The sequence below is a fragment of the Nyctibius grandis genome, chromosome 13, assembly GCF_013368605.1.
Source record: "Nyctibius grandis isolate bNycGra1 chromosome 13, bNycGra1.pri, whole genome shotgun sequence".
Taxonomy (NCBI): domain Eukaryota; kingdom Metazoa; phylum Chordata; class Aves; order Nyctibiiformes; family Nyctibiidae; genus Nyctibius; species Nyctibius grandis.
Genome location: NC_090670.1, coordinates 1,107,544 through 1,123,641, shown reverse-complemented (window position 1 = coordinate 1,123,641; position 16,098 = coordinate 1,107,544). Strand labels below are relative to the sequence as shown.

At 59.2% G+C, this 16,098-nt stretch overlaps 1 protein-coding gene across 1 annotated transcript in view; it reads left to right on the top strand.

The window, feature by feature from the left end:
- Window positions 1–5,480: 5,480 nt before the first annotated feature.
- Window positions 5,481–16,098, top strand: part of EFNB1 (ephrin B1) — a 50,035-nt gene continuing 39,417 nt past the window's right edge. The window contains exon 1 of the mRNA XM_068411964.1: window positions 5,481–5,721. Coding sequence (XP_068268065.1) covers window positions 5,606–5,721 — 116 coding nt within the window. The 5' untranslated portion in view covers window positions 5,481–5,605. The remainder of the gene's footprint in view (window positions 5,722–16,098) is intronic.

The following is a 16,098-nucleotide window of genomic DNA, read 5'->3' as shown; positions in this document are numbered from 1 at the left end:
TGACCCTGGGGACTGCAGATCTGACCCTGGGGACAGCAGATCTGACCCTGGGGACAGCAGATCTGGTGCTGGGGATGGCAGATCTTACCCTGGGGATGGCAGATCTGACACTGAGGACAGCAGATCTGACCCTGGGGACAGCAATGCTTTTATTTGCTGCCCCAGCCAAGGGGCAGAGGCTGTGGCAAGCAGGATAGCAGCCCTGGGAGCAGCCGAGGTGCGATGCCCCGGGCTCCTCCGTTGGCAGCCACGTGCCCCAGCACAACACCGGCGCGGGGCGAAGCACGGCCTCCAGGCTCCCGGCAGTTTCCCCTTGGGAAGGATACGGCCTGAGGTTGCCTTCTGTTCTTCTGCCACCCTCAATCGTTTTTCCTTTGGTGTTAAAACCTTGCGGGATATTTGCATGCAGTTGTGACTTCCCCCAGCCGCTACCGGTCCAAAGAAAACAGATCCATGTGTTTTAAAATCTCGGCTTACATACCATTCCTCCAGCTTCTGCTCCTTTTTGGGGCTTTTCCTTCTTTCGGCGGATCAGTGACCTGAAAATGCACTTTATGTTTTCCCTAGGAGAGGTGGATGAGAAGAGCTCCGGCATAGCTGCATATTAAACCCGTCCCCAGCAGCCTTCGCCGAGCTGCCGCTCTCTCCCCTCCGACAACTTTTTAATCACTCGCCTTAGATAGCTCTGATTACATTTTTTCCCCCCTTAACAAAATCATTAAGTTTCCTGTGCGCATTTCGAGCCATTTCGGCCCCTTTCATGTTTCCTTGACCGTGGAAACGCGCGGCCCGGCGCGTCGGGGCGTCCGCGGGAATTTCATCGACAAGCTGCTTATCTTCTCCGCCAGGTCATTAACGTGCTGCTTACGTGTTCTGCCAGGTCATTAAGGAAGATGTTAACGAATGACCTCCCCACTACCCTGTTAGATACTCCCGACTCCACCTCCGCCAGCGAGCTCTGCACAAGCAGAGGTTGTTACCTTATATATATATATATAAAAATATATATTCATCCCAGTGACCCCGGGATGCTCGGGACCTTTTCCCCCCCGTTGCTCTCCCTTCGTGCCGTAGGGCGATGCCAGCCCCCTGCCAGGGATGAGTTTTTCAGCCCAGCACCTCCGCTCCCCGCCTTGTCCAGGGCACAGCCACAGAATGATTTTCCTCCCGACAGGGTGAGGTGGGGGAATGGTCTGTCCTGCCCTCGGGAGGAGCGAGGGATGCGCGGGACCGGCAGAGTAAAGCGGCGAGTTCGGCCTCTCTCACCCATTTCCGAGGCCTCATTAATTTAAGCCAATATTCTTTCCTCCCCAGAGGTCCTGATGAAAGAGAGCAGCTCCATTGAAGACGCTGAAGCATTAAGCCTCTACTCAAGTTCCATTAAAGCTCCCGATGAAGGCAGTGAAAGGCTGGGCTCCGGACAATGCTAAGTGCTTTCCTGCATCAGGTTCCTTTGGCTTTCCAGCACCACTCTCCTTCCCCACAGCCCCCGGCCGGACCCTCCTTCAGTTGCCTTTTACATTTTCTTTTTCTTGCAGGGATTTTTTTTTCCTTCTTCTTCTTATTTTTTTTTTTTTTAAACCTCAAATCCATGAGTGGCCACTTCTGAAGTGATAGAAATCTTACTCCTTGCCTTCGGGTTTTTTTCCAGGCAGTTGTAGCTTACAACACCTTAATTATCGCGTCTCTGAAAACTGGTTAAAGATTTTAATACTTCCTTCCCCGCACCATTATGCTTCTCAGCCCCATAAAATGTGCCTTCTGGAACCCGATCTCCTCGTGCTGCTGCATTTCCCTGCTCGGTCCTTGCCCCGATGGTTCCAGTGCCCCCAGCTCCCCCCCGGCTCCTCCCCAGCACCCCGGGCAGGTGGGAAGTGCTGGAGGCGGTGGTGGGGCTGCAGGCAGCCGCAGCAGATTTTTCAGTTAGAATCTGGGCTTTTTAATTTAAATCACATTACACAGCTAGCAAATACGTTGCATCATTTTAATCAGCCAGCACATCTGCAGAAGGTGCAAGTTTCCAGGAGTCGGGAGCGCGAGAACGACGGTATAAATCACGGCGAAGGCGAATCCTTGACATCACCTTCATTTCTGAATTTGATCCCCTGATTCAGCAGAGCAGCGCTGGCTTCTGGCACCCGTTTCTGGCTGTTTGCTGGTTAATAGGTACGAGGCTTGTCAGACATCTCCATGCAGCTCGTCCCGGCGTTTCAAAAATCCCCGTGGTTTTTTTTTTTGGATTAATCACGGATTTTGGCCCAGCTCTGCGCGGGGCTGCCTCGCTGGAAAGGCTCTGCTCAGGGAGACACGTGCTGCCTGAGCTGAGCCCGCCGAGATCCCATCCCTTTCATCCCAGAAAATAGTTAGGGGGAAAATCTACCAGGTCCCACGGTGCCCGTGCCTTTGGGATGAGCGAAGTTGATTCCCCACCGATTTTTATTTAGGTGAGTTTTAAATAACTCCAGCGCTTCCCTGGAGGGGCCGTCCCACAGCCCAGCAGATTTCAGCACTAAGCACTTTTTTCCTGGTGTTCAGCCTAAATTTTCTTTTGCTCTGTTTTATCCCATTACTCTTCCGCTATAAAATTTCTCAGGTCATTTAGATCTGAAGTGGCTGTGGAATACATTTTGGGATGCAGTTCATCATTTGATGAGGGTGTGATTGCGCGCGGTAAGGAGCTGGAAGGCACGGCTGCTGGGGGGGATGGGGGGTGATGGTGAGCTGATGGAGAGCCATGGAGGCTGGGGGGGATGCTGGCTCTTCCCGAAGGGGGTACGATACATTAGGAAGCATTTCTGCTCAGCAAGGGTCATTAGCCATCGGAAGGGGCTGCCCAGGGAGGTGGTGGAGTCACCATCTCTGGAGGGGTTTAAGAAAAGCCTGGACATGGCACTTAGTGCCCTGGTCTAGTTGCCATGGTGGTGTCAGGGCAATGGTTGGACTCGATGATCCCAGAGGGCTCTTCCAACCTGACTGATTCTGTGATTCTGTGATTTACCCCCAGAAATTACATTATCTGCTTAAATTAGGTTTTAAGAGAGGTGGATGAGGCGGGAGCTGGAAGTGGGGCTGCGCTGCCCGGGTGGTTACGCTCGCCCCGTGCCTGTGTGCGCACACGTGCCCTTGGCATGGGAGCTGCTGAGCGCTGCTTGCCCTGATGTACCACCCGTGAACCCTGCGGGCAGGAGGGAGGGCTGGGGCTGAGCCCTCTGCGCTCTCTCTGCCCTGCCAGTGGCTGAGCTTCAGCCAGGGCTGCTGGCAGGTGCTCCCGGGCCGTGCACGCTCACTCCATGCGTGCCCTCCGTGTGTGCTGCCTCTGTGCACACTCTCCATGCACACTCACCCTCTGTGCACTCTCATGCCCACCCTCCCTGCACGCTCCCCTGCCTCTCCAGGGCAGGGGCTGCCCGAGGCTGTGCCCCTGCGGGTGCAGCGTGCGGGGCCATCCCTGCCACCCTGGGAGCGCGCTGGGGAGGGAGAAGCACAGAAAAAGGGGAGGGAGCCGTGAGCCCCCCTCGCCCCCCGGGCTCACAGGCGTGGGCAGGGCGGCAGCTTCTTGGTGACTCCTCTCCCACGTCCAGCTCCTCGGGAAAGCACGAGGGCTGCTCATCCAATTAGTTTATTGTTTTTTTTAACCCAGAACCAGCTGAGGAATCGCCCTGGTTCGGCCCCACCGATTTCCTCACCGGGGCTGGGTGGGAAAAGCAGGATTTGTCCCTGGGTGACTCTACGGGGTGGCTGTTCCCTGCCATAGGAGTGATCCTGGGACGGGCAGGGAAGGGGTTGTCCCGTTCTCCCACACCAGTGCCCACCTCTCCGAGGTGCCCCGCTGCCACCAATGAGCCCTCTCCCCGACGAGTGTCGGGTTTGGCGTCTGCTGAGACATTCCTGTGTGGGCAGGGGCAGTAAACCCTGGCACCTCCTGCGTGCCAGGCATGGCCCTGCAGCTGGAATGAAGCGGCTCCGGTGACCTTTGGATGCTCGTTGGTGGCTTTGGGTGCTCGCCTGGCTTGCACGCCGCTTCCCCTTGTCCCCAGGATGCACCAGCACCCAACTGGTCTCCACTGGTTGGAGGCGAGGGGGTCTGACCCCGAAGCGACCCCGCAGCCATCCTGCCTCTGCCCATCGGGGCGGTTTGGGGACAGGGGACACACGGGAAGAGCATCCTCCTCCTGAAGGATTCCTGAGCTCTGGATCCCACCTGAGCCTGTGCCGGAGAGCCGGCATCGCCATGGCAACCCGGCGTGCTGGCACCGGCAGGGACGGCGTGAAACGGGGGGCAGCGGGCGGGGGGGCAGCGGGCAGCGCTCCCCCAGGCCCAGAGGGACCCGGGAGGGAGAGGACAGGTCACCCTCTCAACCCTCCCTCTGAAAAATGAAAATAATGCTGTTTTTTTTTCCTCCTTCCTCATGTGTTTCCCTCTCTTTGGAATCAGGGTGTCGCCAGACGCTGCGAGCCCCCGCGGTGTGCCTGCGTTGGGGCAGAGGGGGGGGTTTATTATTATTTTTGTAGAAGAAAGTGAACTGACTCCAGTTTTTTTCATTTTTTGTCATAAAAAGCCAAATGACTCGAGCTTTATTTGAAATTTTCTTACTAGAAAGAGAACTGACTCTGGAGCTTTTGGTTATTGTTGTAACAGGAAGTGAAGTGACTCCAGAGTTGTTTATTTTTAAATTTTCTTAATACAAACAAAACTGACTCCGAAGGTTTGGTTGGATTTTTTTGTTATTTTTGTACTATAAAGCGAGCCGAACTGACCCCTGAGAGGTTTTTTTTCAATTTTTGTAATAGAAGGCGAAATGACTCGAGATTTTTTAAAATTTTCTTAATAAAAAGCGAACTGACTCCAGAGTGTTTTTGTTTTTTAATTTTCTTAATAAAAAGCGAACTGATTCTGGAGTTATTTTTTTTTAAATTTTATTCATAAAAATGGAACTAAATCCAGAGGGTTTTTTATTATTTTTGTCATAGGAAGCGAACTGACTCGGGGGGTTATTAAAAAATTTTTTAATAGAAAGCGAACTGACACCGGAATTTGGGTTTGGGGTTTTTTTTTTTCCACAAAACTCCAAAAATCCTCTGAAAACACCCCAAAAACTCCCCAAAACCTCCACAAAAAACCCCCTCGGGCAGGGGTGGGGCAAGCGGCGTCCGCTGGGGGGCGCTGTTGGACCGCGCCTGAATACCGGGCGCGGGGCGGGGGGGGACGGGGATGGGGATGGGCTGTCGGGGCGCCGGTGCGCCCCGACAGCCCATCCCCATCCCCGTCCCCCTCCCTTCTCCCCCCTCCCGGTCACCGCTTGGAGCGGGGGGATAAAGGAGGGGGGGGAAAATAAAAAAAGAAAAGGTCCTCTGGCCCTTTAAGAAGAGAAAGTGGGCGTGTCCCCGCGCCGCAAGGCCCCCCCCGCGCCGCTCGGCGATTGGCCGCCCCGCTTAGGGCTGCCCGTCGCGTTGCCTGCGCGAAGGAGTAGAGCGCTGGTCGCGGCGGGCGGCGCCGCTGTGAGGGAGGGGACGGCGGCGGCGGCGGCGGGACGGGAGACGGAGGAAGGCGGCGGGGAAGCGGCATGGGCGCCTGACGCCCGTCCCGTCCCGCCGCCGAGGGACGATGGCGCGGCCCCGCGGCGGGCGGTGGTTGCTGGGTGTCCTCCTCGCCCTGTGCCGCTTGGCCGCGCCGCTCGCCAAGAGCCTCGAACCGGTCTCCTGGAGCTCCGGTAACCCCAAGTACGTGCGGCGGAGGGGCGCGGGGGGACGGGGAGCGAGGGGCGGCGAGGGGGGGGGGAGCCGCCTCGCACCCCCCCGGCACAAAAAAAAAAACCGCGGCCCTAAAACCGGGAAAATTAAACAAAAATTAACCAAACCCGCGAGGTTTCTGCGGAAAAAACCCTCCCCGGGAAGCGGAGCGGGCACGGCGAGGAGCGGCTGGAGGCGGCGGGCGACGGACGGAGAGGAGCGACCCCCGGCTGGAGGACTGCGGGGCCGCGGGGCTGCACCTTTTGTAGAAAAACACCTACTTTTAATTTTTTTTTTTTACCAATTTAAAAAATTCTCTTGGTTTTTAAACCTTTTCTTATCTTTATTTTTTTTTTTATTTTGAAAAATGTGTTTTACTTTTGGGATTTTTAAGTTTTTCTTCATTTTTTACAGATTTTTTTCACCTTGAATTTTTTTTTTTTCGCTTCCCCCCGGGATTTGGGGAGGCTCCGCGGGCGCCGCCGCCCCCCGGGGTGGGGGGCCGCCGGGCCGGATCGCCGCTCCCCTGCACCACGCCGACGCTAGAGTTGGATTTATTATAATTTTTATATTTTTTTTTATGGGTTTTCTCTTCTACAAGGAAGGCGGGGGGGGCGGCCGGCGGTGGGACCCCCCCTCCCCGCCCGAACAAAGCCGGCGGCGGGGCTGCGGCGCCCCTCGCCCTGCTCGGGCTGTACATACCGCTGAATGATCCATGTATGTATGTTGTATGTCCGCGGACATGCGTGTGCCCCGGCTGAGCCGCAGGAACAATGAGAAGGGGCTGATGAAGGGCGAGGAGGAGGAGGAGTGGAAGGTGCTGGGCCCCTGGGGGTGGTGGGGTCGGGGTGGTTTTGGCAGCCTCTGGCTGGGTTTGATCGTGTCGATCGCAGAGCGGGTGTTTAACTTCGCCTCTTTTTGCTTTAAAAGAAAAAAAATCCTGATTTTATTTCATTCCTCACCACATTTCTCAAAAAAATAGAGTTTTTGGGGGTTGGAGAGAAGCGAAACAATCTGGACAACCTTCCCGCTTGGATGCTTCTATTCCAACTAAGCGTTTATTTATTTTTTTGGGGGTGGAAAAAGCAACTTTGCGGCGCGCACACGCTCTGGAGCTCCGTCCGGCGCGTTGGGAAGGCTGGGATGGGGGCTCCTGGCAGTTCCTTCTCCTCCTCGGGGTGCTTTTCCTCCCCCTCCTTTGGGCGATGTGTCCCTTGGCTGGGAGCAGAGCGAGCCTTTACCCTTGGGAACGGATCCGGCGCGTTCGTGAGGCCGCCGTGTCGGCGAGGCGGAGGCAAATGGGGTCCAGAAAACAGCTTTTTCATGGAAAAAAAGGGGCAGCTGGGGCTGGAAATGGCTTTGGCGTGGTGGTGGGGGACGCCATGTCACCCCAGCCCCGCGTCGTTAGCGTTGGCCGTCGTTAAATGGCCAAGGCCTGGGGAGTCTGGCGGAGGCGGCGGCGATGGGGTGGGTTTTTCCACCATTATCCCCCCTGCCCGGGCTGGGGGCATCACTCCCTGGTGGGGTGGTAGCTCTGGGGTGTCTTAGTCACCCCCAGTTTGGAGCTGGGGTGCGTGGGGATGGCTCCCGGGGCTGCCTGGCATGGGGCAGCGGCCCGGGGGTCTCGGGGGCAGCGCCGGTGCTTCGCCAGCCCCGAGTCCCCGCTCCTGGGGTGGGAGAAGGTGGGGAGTGCACCGAGATGTCGGCGTTCCCACCCAGCAGCGGCTCTGCCGGGGTGGGACGGGCGCTGGGGAGGGATCCCAGCGACGGGGCCGGAGCCGTGGGTAGTTTTTGCCATGGTGGTGGGGGCTGTGGGTGCCCGGCCGCGCTCCCACTCGCACCCTGTTGGGCTGTGCCCGCGCGGCCTGACCCCGGCCCCTTCTCTTTGGGGTTCCCTCGCTGTCTTGTGTCCCTTAGTGCCGCCGCCTCCGGATTTTGCAGGTTGGGTGGCATCATGCAGAGCCTCTTCGTGGCTGCTCCCGCCTGCCAACGCGGTGGAGCAAACCCGTCTGGGAACCGCCTGCTCCACCAAGTCCCGTCCCAGTTTGAGGAGAGGCCGGGCTTTAGGCCGGGCTCACTCTGGGGTAGACACATCACGATCCCCCCGCACGCTCCCCGCCATACTTTGGGCTTTCGAGCCCCTTCCTCCGGCGATGCCGTATCCGTGCCAGCCCTCCACCCTGCTCTGCTTGTTTTTAGAGTAAAGAGAGCGAAAACCTTTAAAAAATAACACCACTAAGTGGAATTTTCCAACAGATAGAAGGAGAGAGCGTGGCGCGTTGGGCTGCCCGGCCTTGGTGGTGTCACTGTAAATAATAATGAAAATATTTTTCTGCCCTTCCCTCCTCGGGGCTGCGCTTGCAGAGTGTGGGCTTGTGACTCGGCTGGGACGGCACCGGCAGGCCCCTGATCTCGTGGTGGTTGTCAGAGGGACCCTGATAACACGCCCGATAGAAGGAACCATTTCCTGATGGAGTTAAGGCTTAAGCCGTTGTGTGCTGCGCTGGGGAAGCGTTCCCCTTCGGCTCCTAGCTCTGTGTCCAAACGCCAGCAGTGAAGTCGTCACCGTCGTCCTGTTCTGAATAATTCTGTGTCTTTAGAGGGGGAAGAAACAGGCCTAGAAATGCTTTTGCTGGATAAAAGGTGGTAATTGTCCCAAACCGGCGCTTGGGCCGAGCTCAGGCTAAATTAGATCCCCTCGGAGCAAGCTTTCCCCAGGATGTCTGCGGAGCCCTCGGAAGGGGTCTGGGGCAGCCAGTATGGTTTTAATTTTATTCCATCAGGGCTGGAGGGTGCTTTTGGGATGTCACCGGCCCCGTTGCTGCTCGGTGGGGCCGGTGGGAGCTGCTCTCGCTGGGCATTAGGGAGCGGCAGGAGGAATTCTGGCTAAATCCTTCCTGAGCTCCCTCGGCTGTGATTTGGGGAGCAGTCCTGACCCTGGTGGGCTCCTGTGCCGGCCGTTAAGAGGAAGCATTCCTAATAAAATATGGTTTGGAAAATTCATTTCAGGCTGGAATTCGCCTCTCCAGAAAGTATTTTAATAAGGAGGTGGGGGAAATGGGACACATCATCCACGCGGCTCTGGAGAAGGGGTCGTTTCGGCTCTGCTTTTCTCTCTTCCCTTTATATAAAGTTTTACTCGGCTCTGCTCACTCTGTGGAACAACCCAGCAACTTTCTAAAAACAAGGGAAATGCATATATTTTTTTTTTTTAAATAAGCAGGGTGGGAGCGTGGAACCAAACCCAGACAAAAGCCTAATCCTTTGTGGTATTTTTTTTCTGTCTTTAATGACATTATGGTGTCCTATTGAATTCTGTAAGCATCGAGTTTGAAGCCAGGCGTATCTTTGCCTTTTTTTTAATGCCTTTTACGAGGGACAAAGTGCTTGCAGGAAGGCTGTTTCCGAGGGGAGCGGCTGGCCGGGAGCTCTGCATCGGTGGGCTCACACTTGTCGGAGCAGATGTAATTTAATTACCGGACCAGTGGGTGCATGAGGCGCTTTGCAGTAGAAGGAGTTGGGAAATAGTGAAAACACGCTGCTTATTTTTAATTAAAAGCCGCGTTTGGCTCGTGGAGCCTTCGGAGGCTCCCTCCTCCTGGAGGGCACGTGGGGCTGAGACGTGGGGGCTCCCTGGGGATGGTGGGTCCCGTCGGTGAGCCGAGGGTCCTCTGCCTCCCCGGGGCTTCGCTTGGTCTCCACGGGCTGGTTTGGATTGAGTGAGCCTGGTTGGAGTTGCCCTCTGGAATGGAGGAGCCCTTTCCAAGCGTGCCAGGAGGTCACAGCTGGTGGGGACCCTTTGCTGGGTGCTGTGGGGTGGTGCTGGTGGAGGGGGCTTCTTGCTGGGGCAGAAACCCCCCATGCCCGGCCCACATTGCAGCCACCAGGTTACCCTTCATGCTGTGCCTGGGGGAAGCGTGTCGTTGGGGAATGACTTCATTAACTTAAATTAAAAAAAAAAAAAAAAAGGTGAAGGCAGGGCTGCGGCTGTTGCAGTAGCTGGGTAAATACCACTGGATTCTATAAAGTGGATTTAACTGCTTCCTTTAAAAGGAAAAAAAGGAGCCGTGATGGGGTGGCTGATTGATTGTAAAAGGAGCCGGAGCTTTCTCGGGGGCAAAGCAGCTGCTGCAGCTCTGGGACGGGGCCTTGGTGCCGGATCTGGTGGCGGAGGGCCGGGAGGGGGCTGGTGGGGGGGCTTCCCTGCCCTGCTTCACCTGAGCATCGCTTCTGGCTTGAAGCTGCTCCTTGGACGCCGGTCCCACATGGGCAGGGTGGGCAGGGGTCCCCTGGGTGGGCAGGGTCACCCCGAGCCCCGCACGTGTGGGTGCTGGTCATGAGGACTGCAGAGAGCTGCGATGCACGTACAGCCCCGCGTCGGGAGGCGTTTGGGTTGTCCCTTGGAAACTGGGGGCTCGGCAGCAGGGGTGGCCCCTTGTTTCCACGCAGGGTGTGTGGGTCCCCCTGCCCCACGGCTTCCCGGTGGCTCTGCGGTCCCCGTCGTCGGCAGCGCTGCCGGGAAGCGTCCTGCCCGAGGAGCGCTGGGCTCCGGTGGGAAAACATCTTGTAGCGATCAGTAGCACATGCTACTTGGAGTCTGGCAGCTGAAACAGGGTGGGGAGAAACAAAGCTGAAATCCATTCTGTGTCTAATTAGTGATTGCTTGTATCGGGAGAGCGGGAGGAGGACTGTGGGCTCGGCGCTATCTCGGCGTCACATCTGGGCAGGAATGCAGCGGCGGGGCTGCCGGGCTTTTGTTGTGCTCACCTCTGAGAGCCGGGGCCCTTGCTGCTGCTTTCGGGTGCTTTTCTCCTTCCTTCCCATCGCTCTGGGGCCGGTGGCATGGCGGAGAAACCTCCTGGGCGAGCAGGAGGGCTGGTGGTGGTGGTTTGCTGCCCCTCGGCGCGCAGCTGGCATCTTTTGGGGAGTTTTTTCTTGCCCCTTGTGTGTCGTTGCGGGTTGGAGCATGGATGCTGTGCTGGAGCTGGGGCATCCCGGCACCCCAGGCTCAGTCCCAGATGAGTTGGACAAGCCGAGGCTAAACGTCCTGCTTGGTTAGGCTGGGGTTTGCACAGCCCCCGTGCTTTCGGGGAGCGGGGTTCTTCCTGTGGGGCTGGAGCCAAACCCCACACAGGCTGTGGGGTGATGCTTGGGGGGGCCTCCAGCACCCTCCTCCCTGGGGAGGGCCAGAGGGTGGGGGACAGGTTTGGGGGGGATACTCGCGGTGTTACTTCTCGAGCTCTCCCCGCCGGCGCCCCCGGGTGCGATTCCCGCCCCCCCCCGGCTCAGGTGCCGGCGTGGCAGTGCTGCCCCGGCCGAGCCGAGCAGCTGCGCTTCAGAAATGCCAGCTATTTATAACCCTGGCTCGGCTGCTCTGCAATAACCTCTTCCTCCCCACAGCCAGCCCTTCCCAGGTGGGCTGCTCCCCCTTCCCGAGGCCGTGGGACCCGGCTTTGCCAGCGTGGGGGCTGCACGGAGAGCTGGAGCAGGGGGGGGGGGCTTGTTAGTGACCAACCATGAACTCCCCCCGGGGATTTCAGAGGCTCCGTCCCGCCGTGCTGCTGCGCCTGCGCGTACGTCCACGTGTGCCGTGTCCACTGGCGGGGTTGGGCGGCGGCGAAGGCTTCGTGTGAACCCGGCACGACGTGGGTTGGCTCTCGCTGGTGCCAGCGCGGCGGCGCTGGGGGTGGGATGCGCAGGGGACGCTGCACGAGCTCTCTGTCCCTGCTCCTTCGGGCTGGAGGTAGGCGAGGGTTTCTCCTCACCGTGCTGGGTCTCCCTCCTGTGCGAAGGCCTGGGGTTGGTGCCTGCCCTGGGAGGGGGGTCCCGGCTGGTTTTGGGGACTCGTGTCCCTCGCTGGTCCGTGTGCGGTGATGGGACACGCGTGTCCCTTTCCCCAGCTGTCCCTTTCCTCGCACCTGGCAGCGGCTGGTGGCTCCTGGCCTTGGGGACCGTCTTAACGGCATCCAACGGCTTCTGGGTAGGTACTTCAGAAAAAGCAAAGCGTGTTTTCACGGCTTACCGGCTATAACTACTCCTGCACCGTTATTGATCACCGAGCGTTTGCATCTTTTCCTTCTCATTAAGGCTGGGGAGCGTCTGCGGTTGCGCGTGCGTTAGCGCAGGGCTGAGCCGCTCTCTTCCCTTTGCTACCGATTTTAACGTTCCGGTGGGTTTCTGAAGCGTGTGAGCACGGTCTGGTGTGCGGGTTGGCACGCGGGGACGGCAGCCCCGGGTCTGGCGGTGGTGTGGGGACGCGGCGATGCTCGGGGCTGTGATGGTGCTGGGCTCCGGCGTCCTTTGTCTGGGCTCGCTGTAGTATTGCAGCCCAACGCGGGAGGAAGGGCCGCGGCCCCCCCGGCTCCCACCGGGGTTTCGGGGGGTGCGGGGGGCGAGGGCGGGCTCCCCGGTGCCGGCGGGGGTGCCGGCGTGCCCTGCCCGCAGCCGGGCGGGCGGCATATGGAACGGATCTGGGTGTAATATCCCGGCTGCAGCGCGGCTTTGCTGAAGAGGCCACTTCAGCAGGGGACGCGGCGTGGTTAGTCCTCCCGGCTGACACATCCCAGGCCTTCCTCAGACTTGAAAGAGCTCGAGTTCGCCTTTGAATCTGAGGATTTATAGCCCTTTTAGGCCTCTCCAATAAAAGCACGGCTCCCTCCTCAGACAGAGCCCACCGTCTCCCTCCTCCGGGCTCATTATCCCGGGGATTTGTGCTGCGCGCTCTCGCTCTGTTGTTCGCTTTCTTCAGATGTGCGGCCGAGAACTTGGGAGCACAAAAGCAGAGCTGGAGGGTCCTGGCCGCGCTGCCAAGGATGCGGCCCCTGCCGTGATGGTGAGCAAAGGCAGCTCCAGGAGGCGTGCAGGGAGAGGACCCCTCGTTTGGGGATGCTGGGGGTCCGCCAGCATCTCCCCTGTGCTTGGGGAGCATCAGCTCCTCTTGCCTTGTGTGTTCCCGGTGATGTCCCTGCCGTCCCTCGAGGGCTGCGAGCGAACTGGGACGAGCTCCCGTCCCTCTGGGCAAGCGCACGGAGCGTGTCCGTCCCTCTGCCCCGCCTTGGCACGCGTGGGCACCTCGGCATACCCAGCCCTACGGATCGTGTCTGCTTCACACAGGCACGTCGAGCCTCTCGCCGTTTAAAGAGAGGCTTAGGAAAAAAGAGTCCGGAGAAACGACATAATAATTATTGTATTACAAATTGTTTCCTTTAATGGGCCCTGTCGGATCGCTCAGTCTGCTAAACGCATCGTGCCCTCCCCCGGCCCCGCGCCGCCGCGGCCCCTTTCCCCTGCTCCAGCCGCCCCTCGCAAACCCAGCCCCGCTGGAAAATTCCTCCTGCGAGGAGCCCGGGTGGTGGGGCGAGGGCTGGGGGCTGCGGGGGACCCTGTGTGGCGAGGGGAGGATGGGGTGGCCCCGTCTCCGAGGAAGGTGTCCTCTCCCTGCCCCTTGCCCCGCTCTGAAGCGTTGCACTGGGCTCCGCGCACCCCAAGAGCTTTCAGGCCAGTGGCTTCCCCCCCCCAGCTGATGCTCAGGGCTCAAGGGCACCAACTCACCACTCAAAAACTTCTCACCCTGCTGCGGGATGGGCAGGGTGAGCTCTGGTGATGCGGGGCTGGCGTGGTGGTGGTGGCGGATGGCTCCCGAGGCAGCCCTTTGGCAGCTCCCACCCCCGAGGGCTGTGGGGTGTAAGGAGAGGAGCCACGAATTTTTTTGTTGCCCCCCCCCCCCAAAGAATAAACGTGCTGGAATCGAGCAGCAGGTTACGTTTCTTCAAGGCCAAGCAGCAAATATGTTTTAAATTTGGCAGCGGAGAGCGGGTGGGAGAAATTTTCCAGGTATTGCGTTACACTTTCCCCTAAAAGGGCTCTGCTTTGGGGCTGGGGATTAAAGGCAGGAGAGGAGGGGGCAGCCCCGGGTGTGGGGCTGGGGGCTGTGTCCCCTGCGGGAGAAGACCCCTTCCCTACAGCCCTGGTGCTCGCCCGCCTGGCTCAGGCCCTGCCCGGGGCAGAGCTGCGCAGCGGGGGACGGCCGGGATTAATTTCTGGGCTTCCTCCCTCTGGGTGCGACGGGAAATTTCCACCTGGCCGTGGGCACGGCCCCGCTCCCCGTGGGCTCTGCCTTGCCCTCCTCTCCTCCTTTAATAAGCGCTTCATGCAAGAGCGAGCCTGGGATCCGCTCCCAGCACGGAACTGGGGCTCGGCCAATTAGTTAATTATCTTAGAAGAAGAAATTTAAAAAAAAAAAAAAAAAATTATTTTTTTAGGGAAGGTCTGGCCGATGGATCAGCCAGCAGCCCCTCTCCTGGGGGAGAGCGGGGGGCTCTGCATGGCCCTGGCCCTGGTGGCCTCTGCCTGCAGCCGCTGAGCCCCGCCGTGTCCCCCCGTGCTGGTGGGACAGGGAGCTGCCCTCGCACCAAGCCAGGGGTCACGTCTTGGCAGTTGCCTGTGCTCTGGCTCGCTGCCTGTCCCCCCCGCACCCGGCTGTCCCCTGCAGCGTGTCCCCTGTCCCTGGGCAGCCGGGCGGGTGGTCCGTGAGCATCCCCTCCGGAGCTGGCACTGCTGCATCCCATTGTTACCAGCTTCCTTCGCAGCAGGAGGAGGAGATGGAGATGCTTCCCCAGGAGGTGGGGAAGGGCCGTCCCAGCGCCGTGGGGGGTGCAAAGCCCCCTGCCCTTCTGCTGGGCAGAGCTGTGGTGTCCCACGGTCCCCACAGCCCGAGGGGAGCGGGGGGCCTGGCTGGGTTGGGGTTTCGGGGAGGTGCTTGGAGGTGTGAAGGGCTGGAGGCGGCTGGAATTTCCCCTTGGGCTGCGGTTGGTTTGAAATTCGTGTGGTTCTTCTTTCGTGTAAATTCTGTGAGGACGTGGCCCGGTTGTGTGCCCCTGCCTGCGCGTCCGTGCCGGTGTGCTCTCCGGTGGCACGGCTCCCCTCCCCTGCACCCCCGTTAGCGCTGCCTCGGCTGTAGCTAATTGCTGAATTAATTGGGGCAGCAACAGCTGGGCAGGGCAGTGGTGCTGGGCTGGGGTCAGCGGAGGGAGAGGAGAGGAGGGCCGTTGTGTGGCCATGCCTCCCACCCCCCTCCCACCCCCCTCCCACCCCTCTCCCACCCCTCTCCCACCCCTCCATCCTGCGCCAGCCCAGCTTCGTGCCTGGTGTTGGTGTTGCTGCAATAGGAGAACTTTTTCCTACTTACTTTCTTTTTTTCACTTTCCTGAGCTACAGGAGTACTTGCTGTTGGGGGCAGGGGATGGAGGAAAGCCTGCTCGTGGGACGTTGGGGATGATGACACTGGCTTGGCTTGGTGTTCCCTCCCTGCAAGCGGTGGGTGCTGGGCACCCCGGGGAAGGCAGGGAGAGGGGCACAGCCCCTGCTGGGTTTGGTGGCTGAGATGGGATGGCGCATGGTGGTGCCCAGGCCAGCCGCCAGCTTCGTGTCTTGGGTTTTTCCCTTCCGTGTTCCTCTGCAGAATTAAAAATTCTTCCCAAAAGGGTGGGGAGAGGGTGGTAACGGTGGGGAGCAGCCAGTGCCCTTCCAGGGACCGGGGATGATCCCACGTGGCCAGGGCAAGGGGGTCCCATGCAAGTCCCTCCCCAGGAGCAGTTCCCGATCCCAGGGAGGTTTAACACGTGGTGATGCTTTTGATCTCTGCCCTGACTTGGTTAGCGATGGGCGCTGCTTCCCTAATTACCCCCTTCATGTGGGGCTGCGCTGGTTGTTTGTGCTTACCCCATCTCGAGAGAAAAAAAAAAAATACCCTGCAAGGGCGTGTGCGGGGTGGGGGAGCGCAGCGTGCTTTCCCACACCACGCAGGAATCCTACAGCGCTTCGTATAGCCCTGGGTGCTCCCACCCACGGCAGGCAGTTTCATGCTCCTTGGCTGGTTTCATAACATCCAGGAGAGGCACGAAAGTCTTCAAAAACCACCTCCCTCTGCTGCGCGCGGAGCCGCTGGGCTCGGCAAGGAGGGTGGGGGTGCCCCTGTTAGGGTGCCGACGCGGGGCTGGCGGTTTGCTGGTTGGGAGAGCACCGGTGCCCACCTAGCATCCCTTCTCGGCGGGGTTTGACTCCTTTTGGGGTCACATTTGCAGCTCCTTTGGGCTGCACATTGTGCTTGGTGGGATGGGTGCGGTGGCAGGGAGGGTGCAGGGATTCCTGCTGCTGGCCCCAGCCTGGGGCCAGGGTGTGTGGGGTGGGCGAGGGCTGCGGGGTCCTCCTGGCTCCTGCTCTCCCAGGCAAGGCCCTTTCCTCCTTGTTTTTCCTCTTTGAGGATGGAGGCGCGTGGGTTGGGGATGGAGGCATGTGGGTTGGGGATGGAGGCACATGGACCATCCCATGGAGCTCCCAGGAGTTCCTCTGCACCCGTAAAGCAGTTGG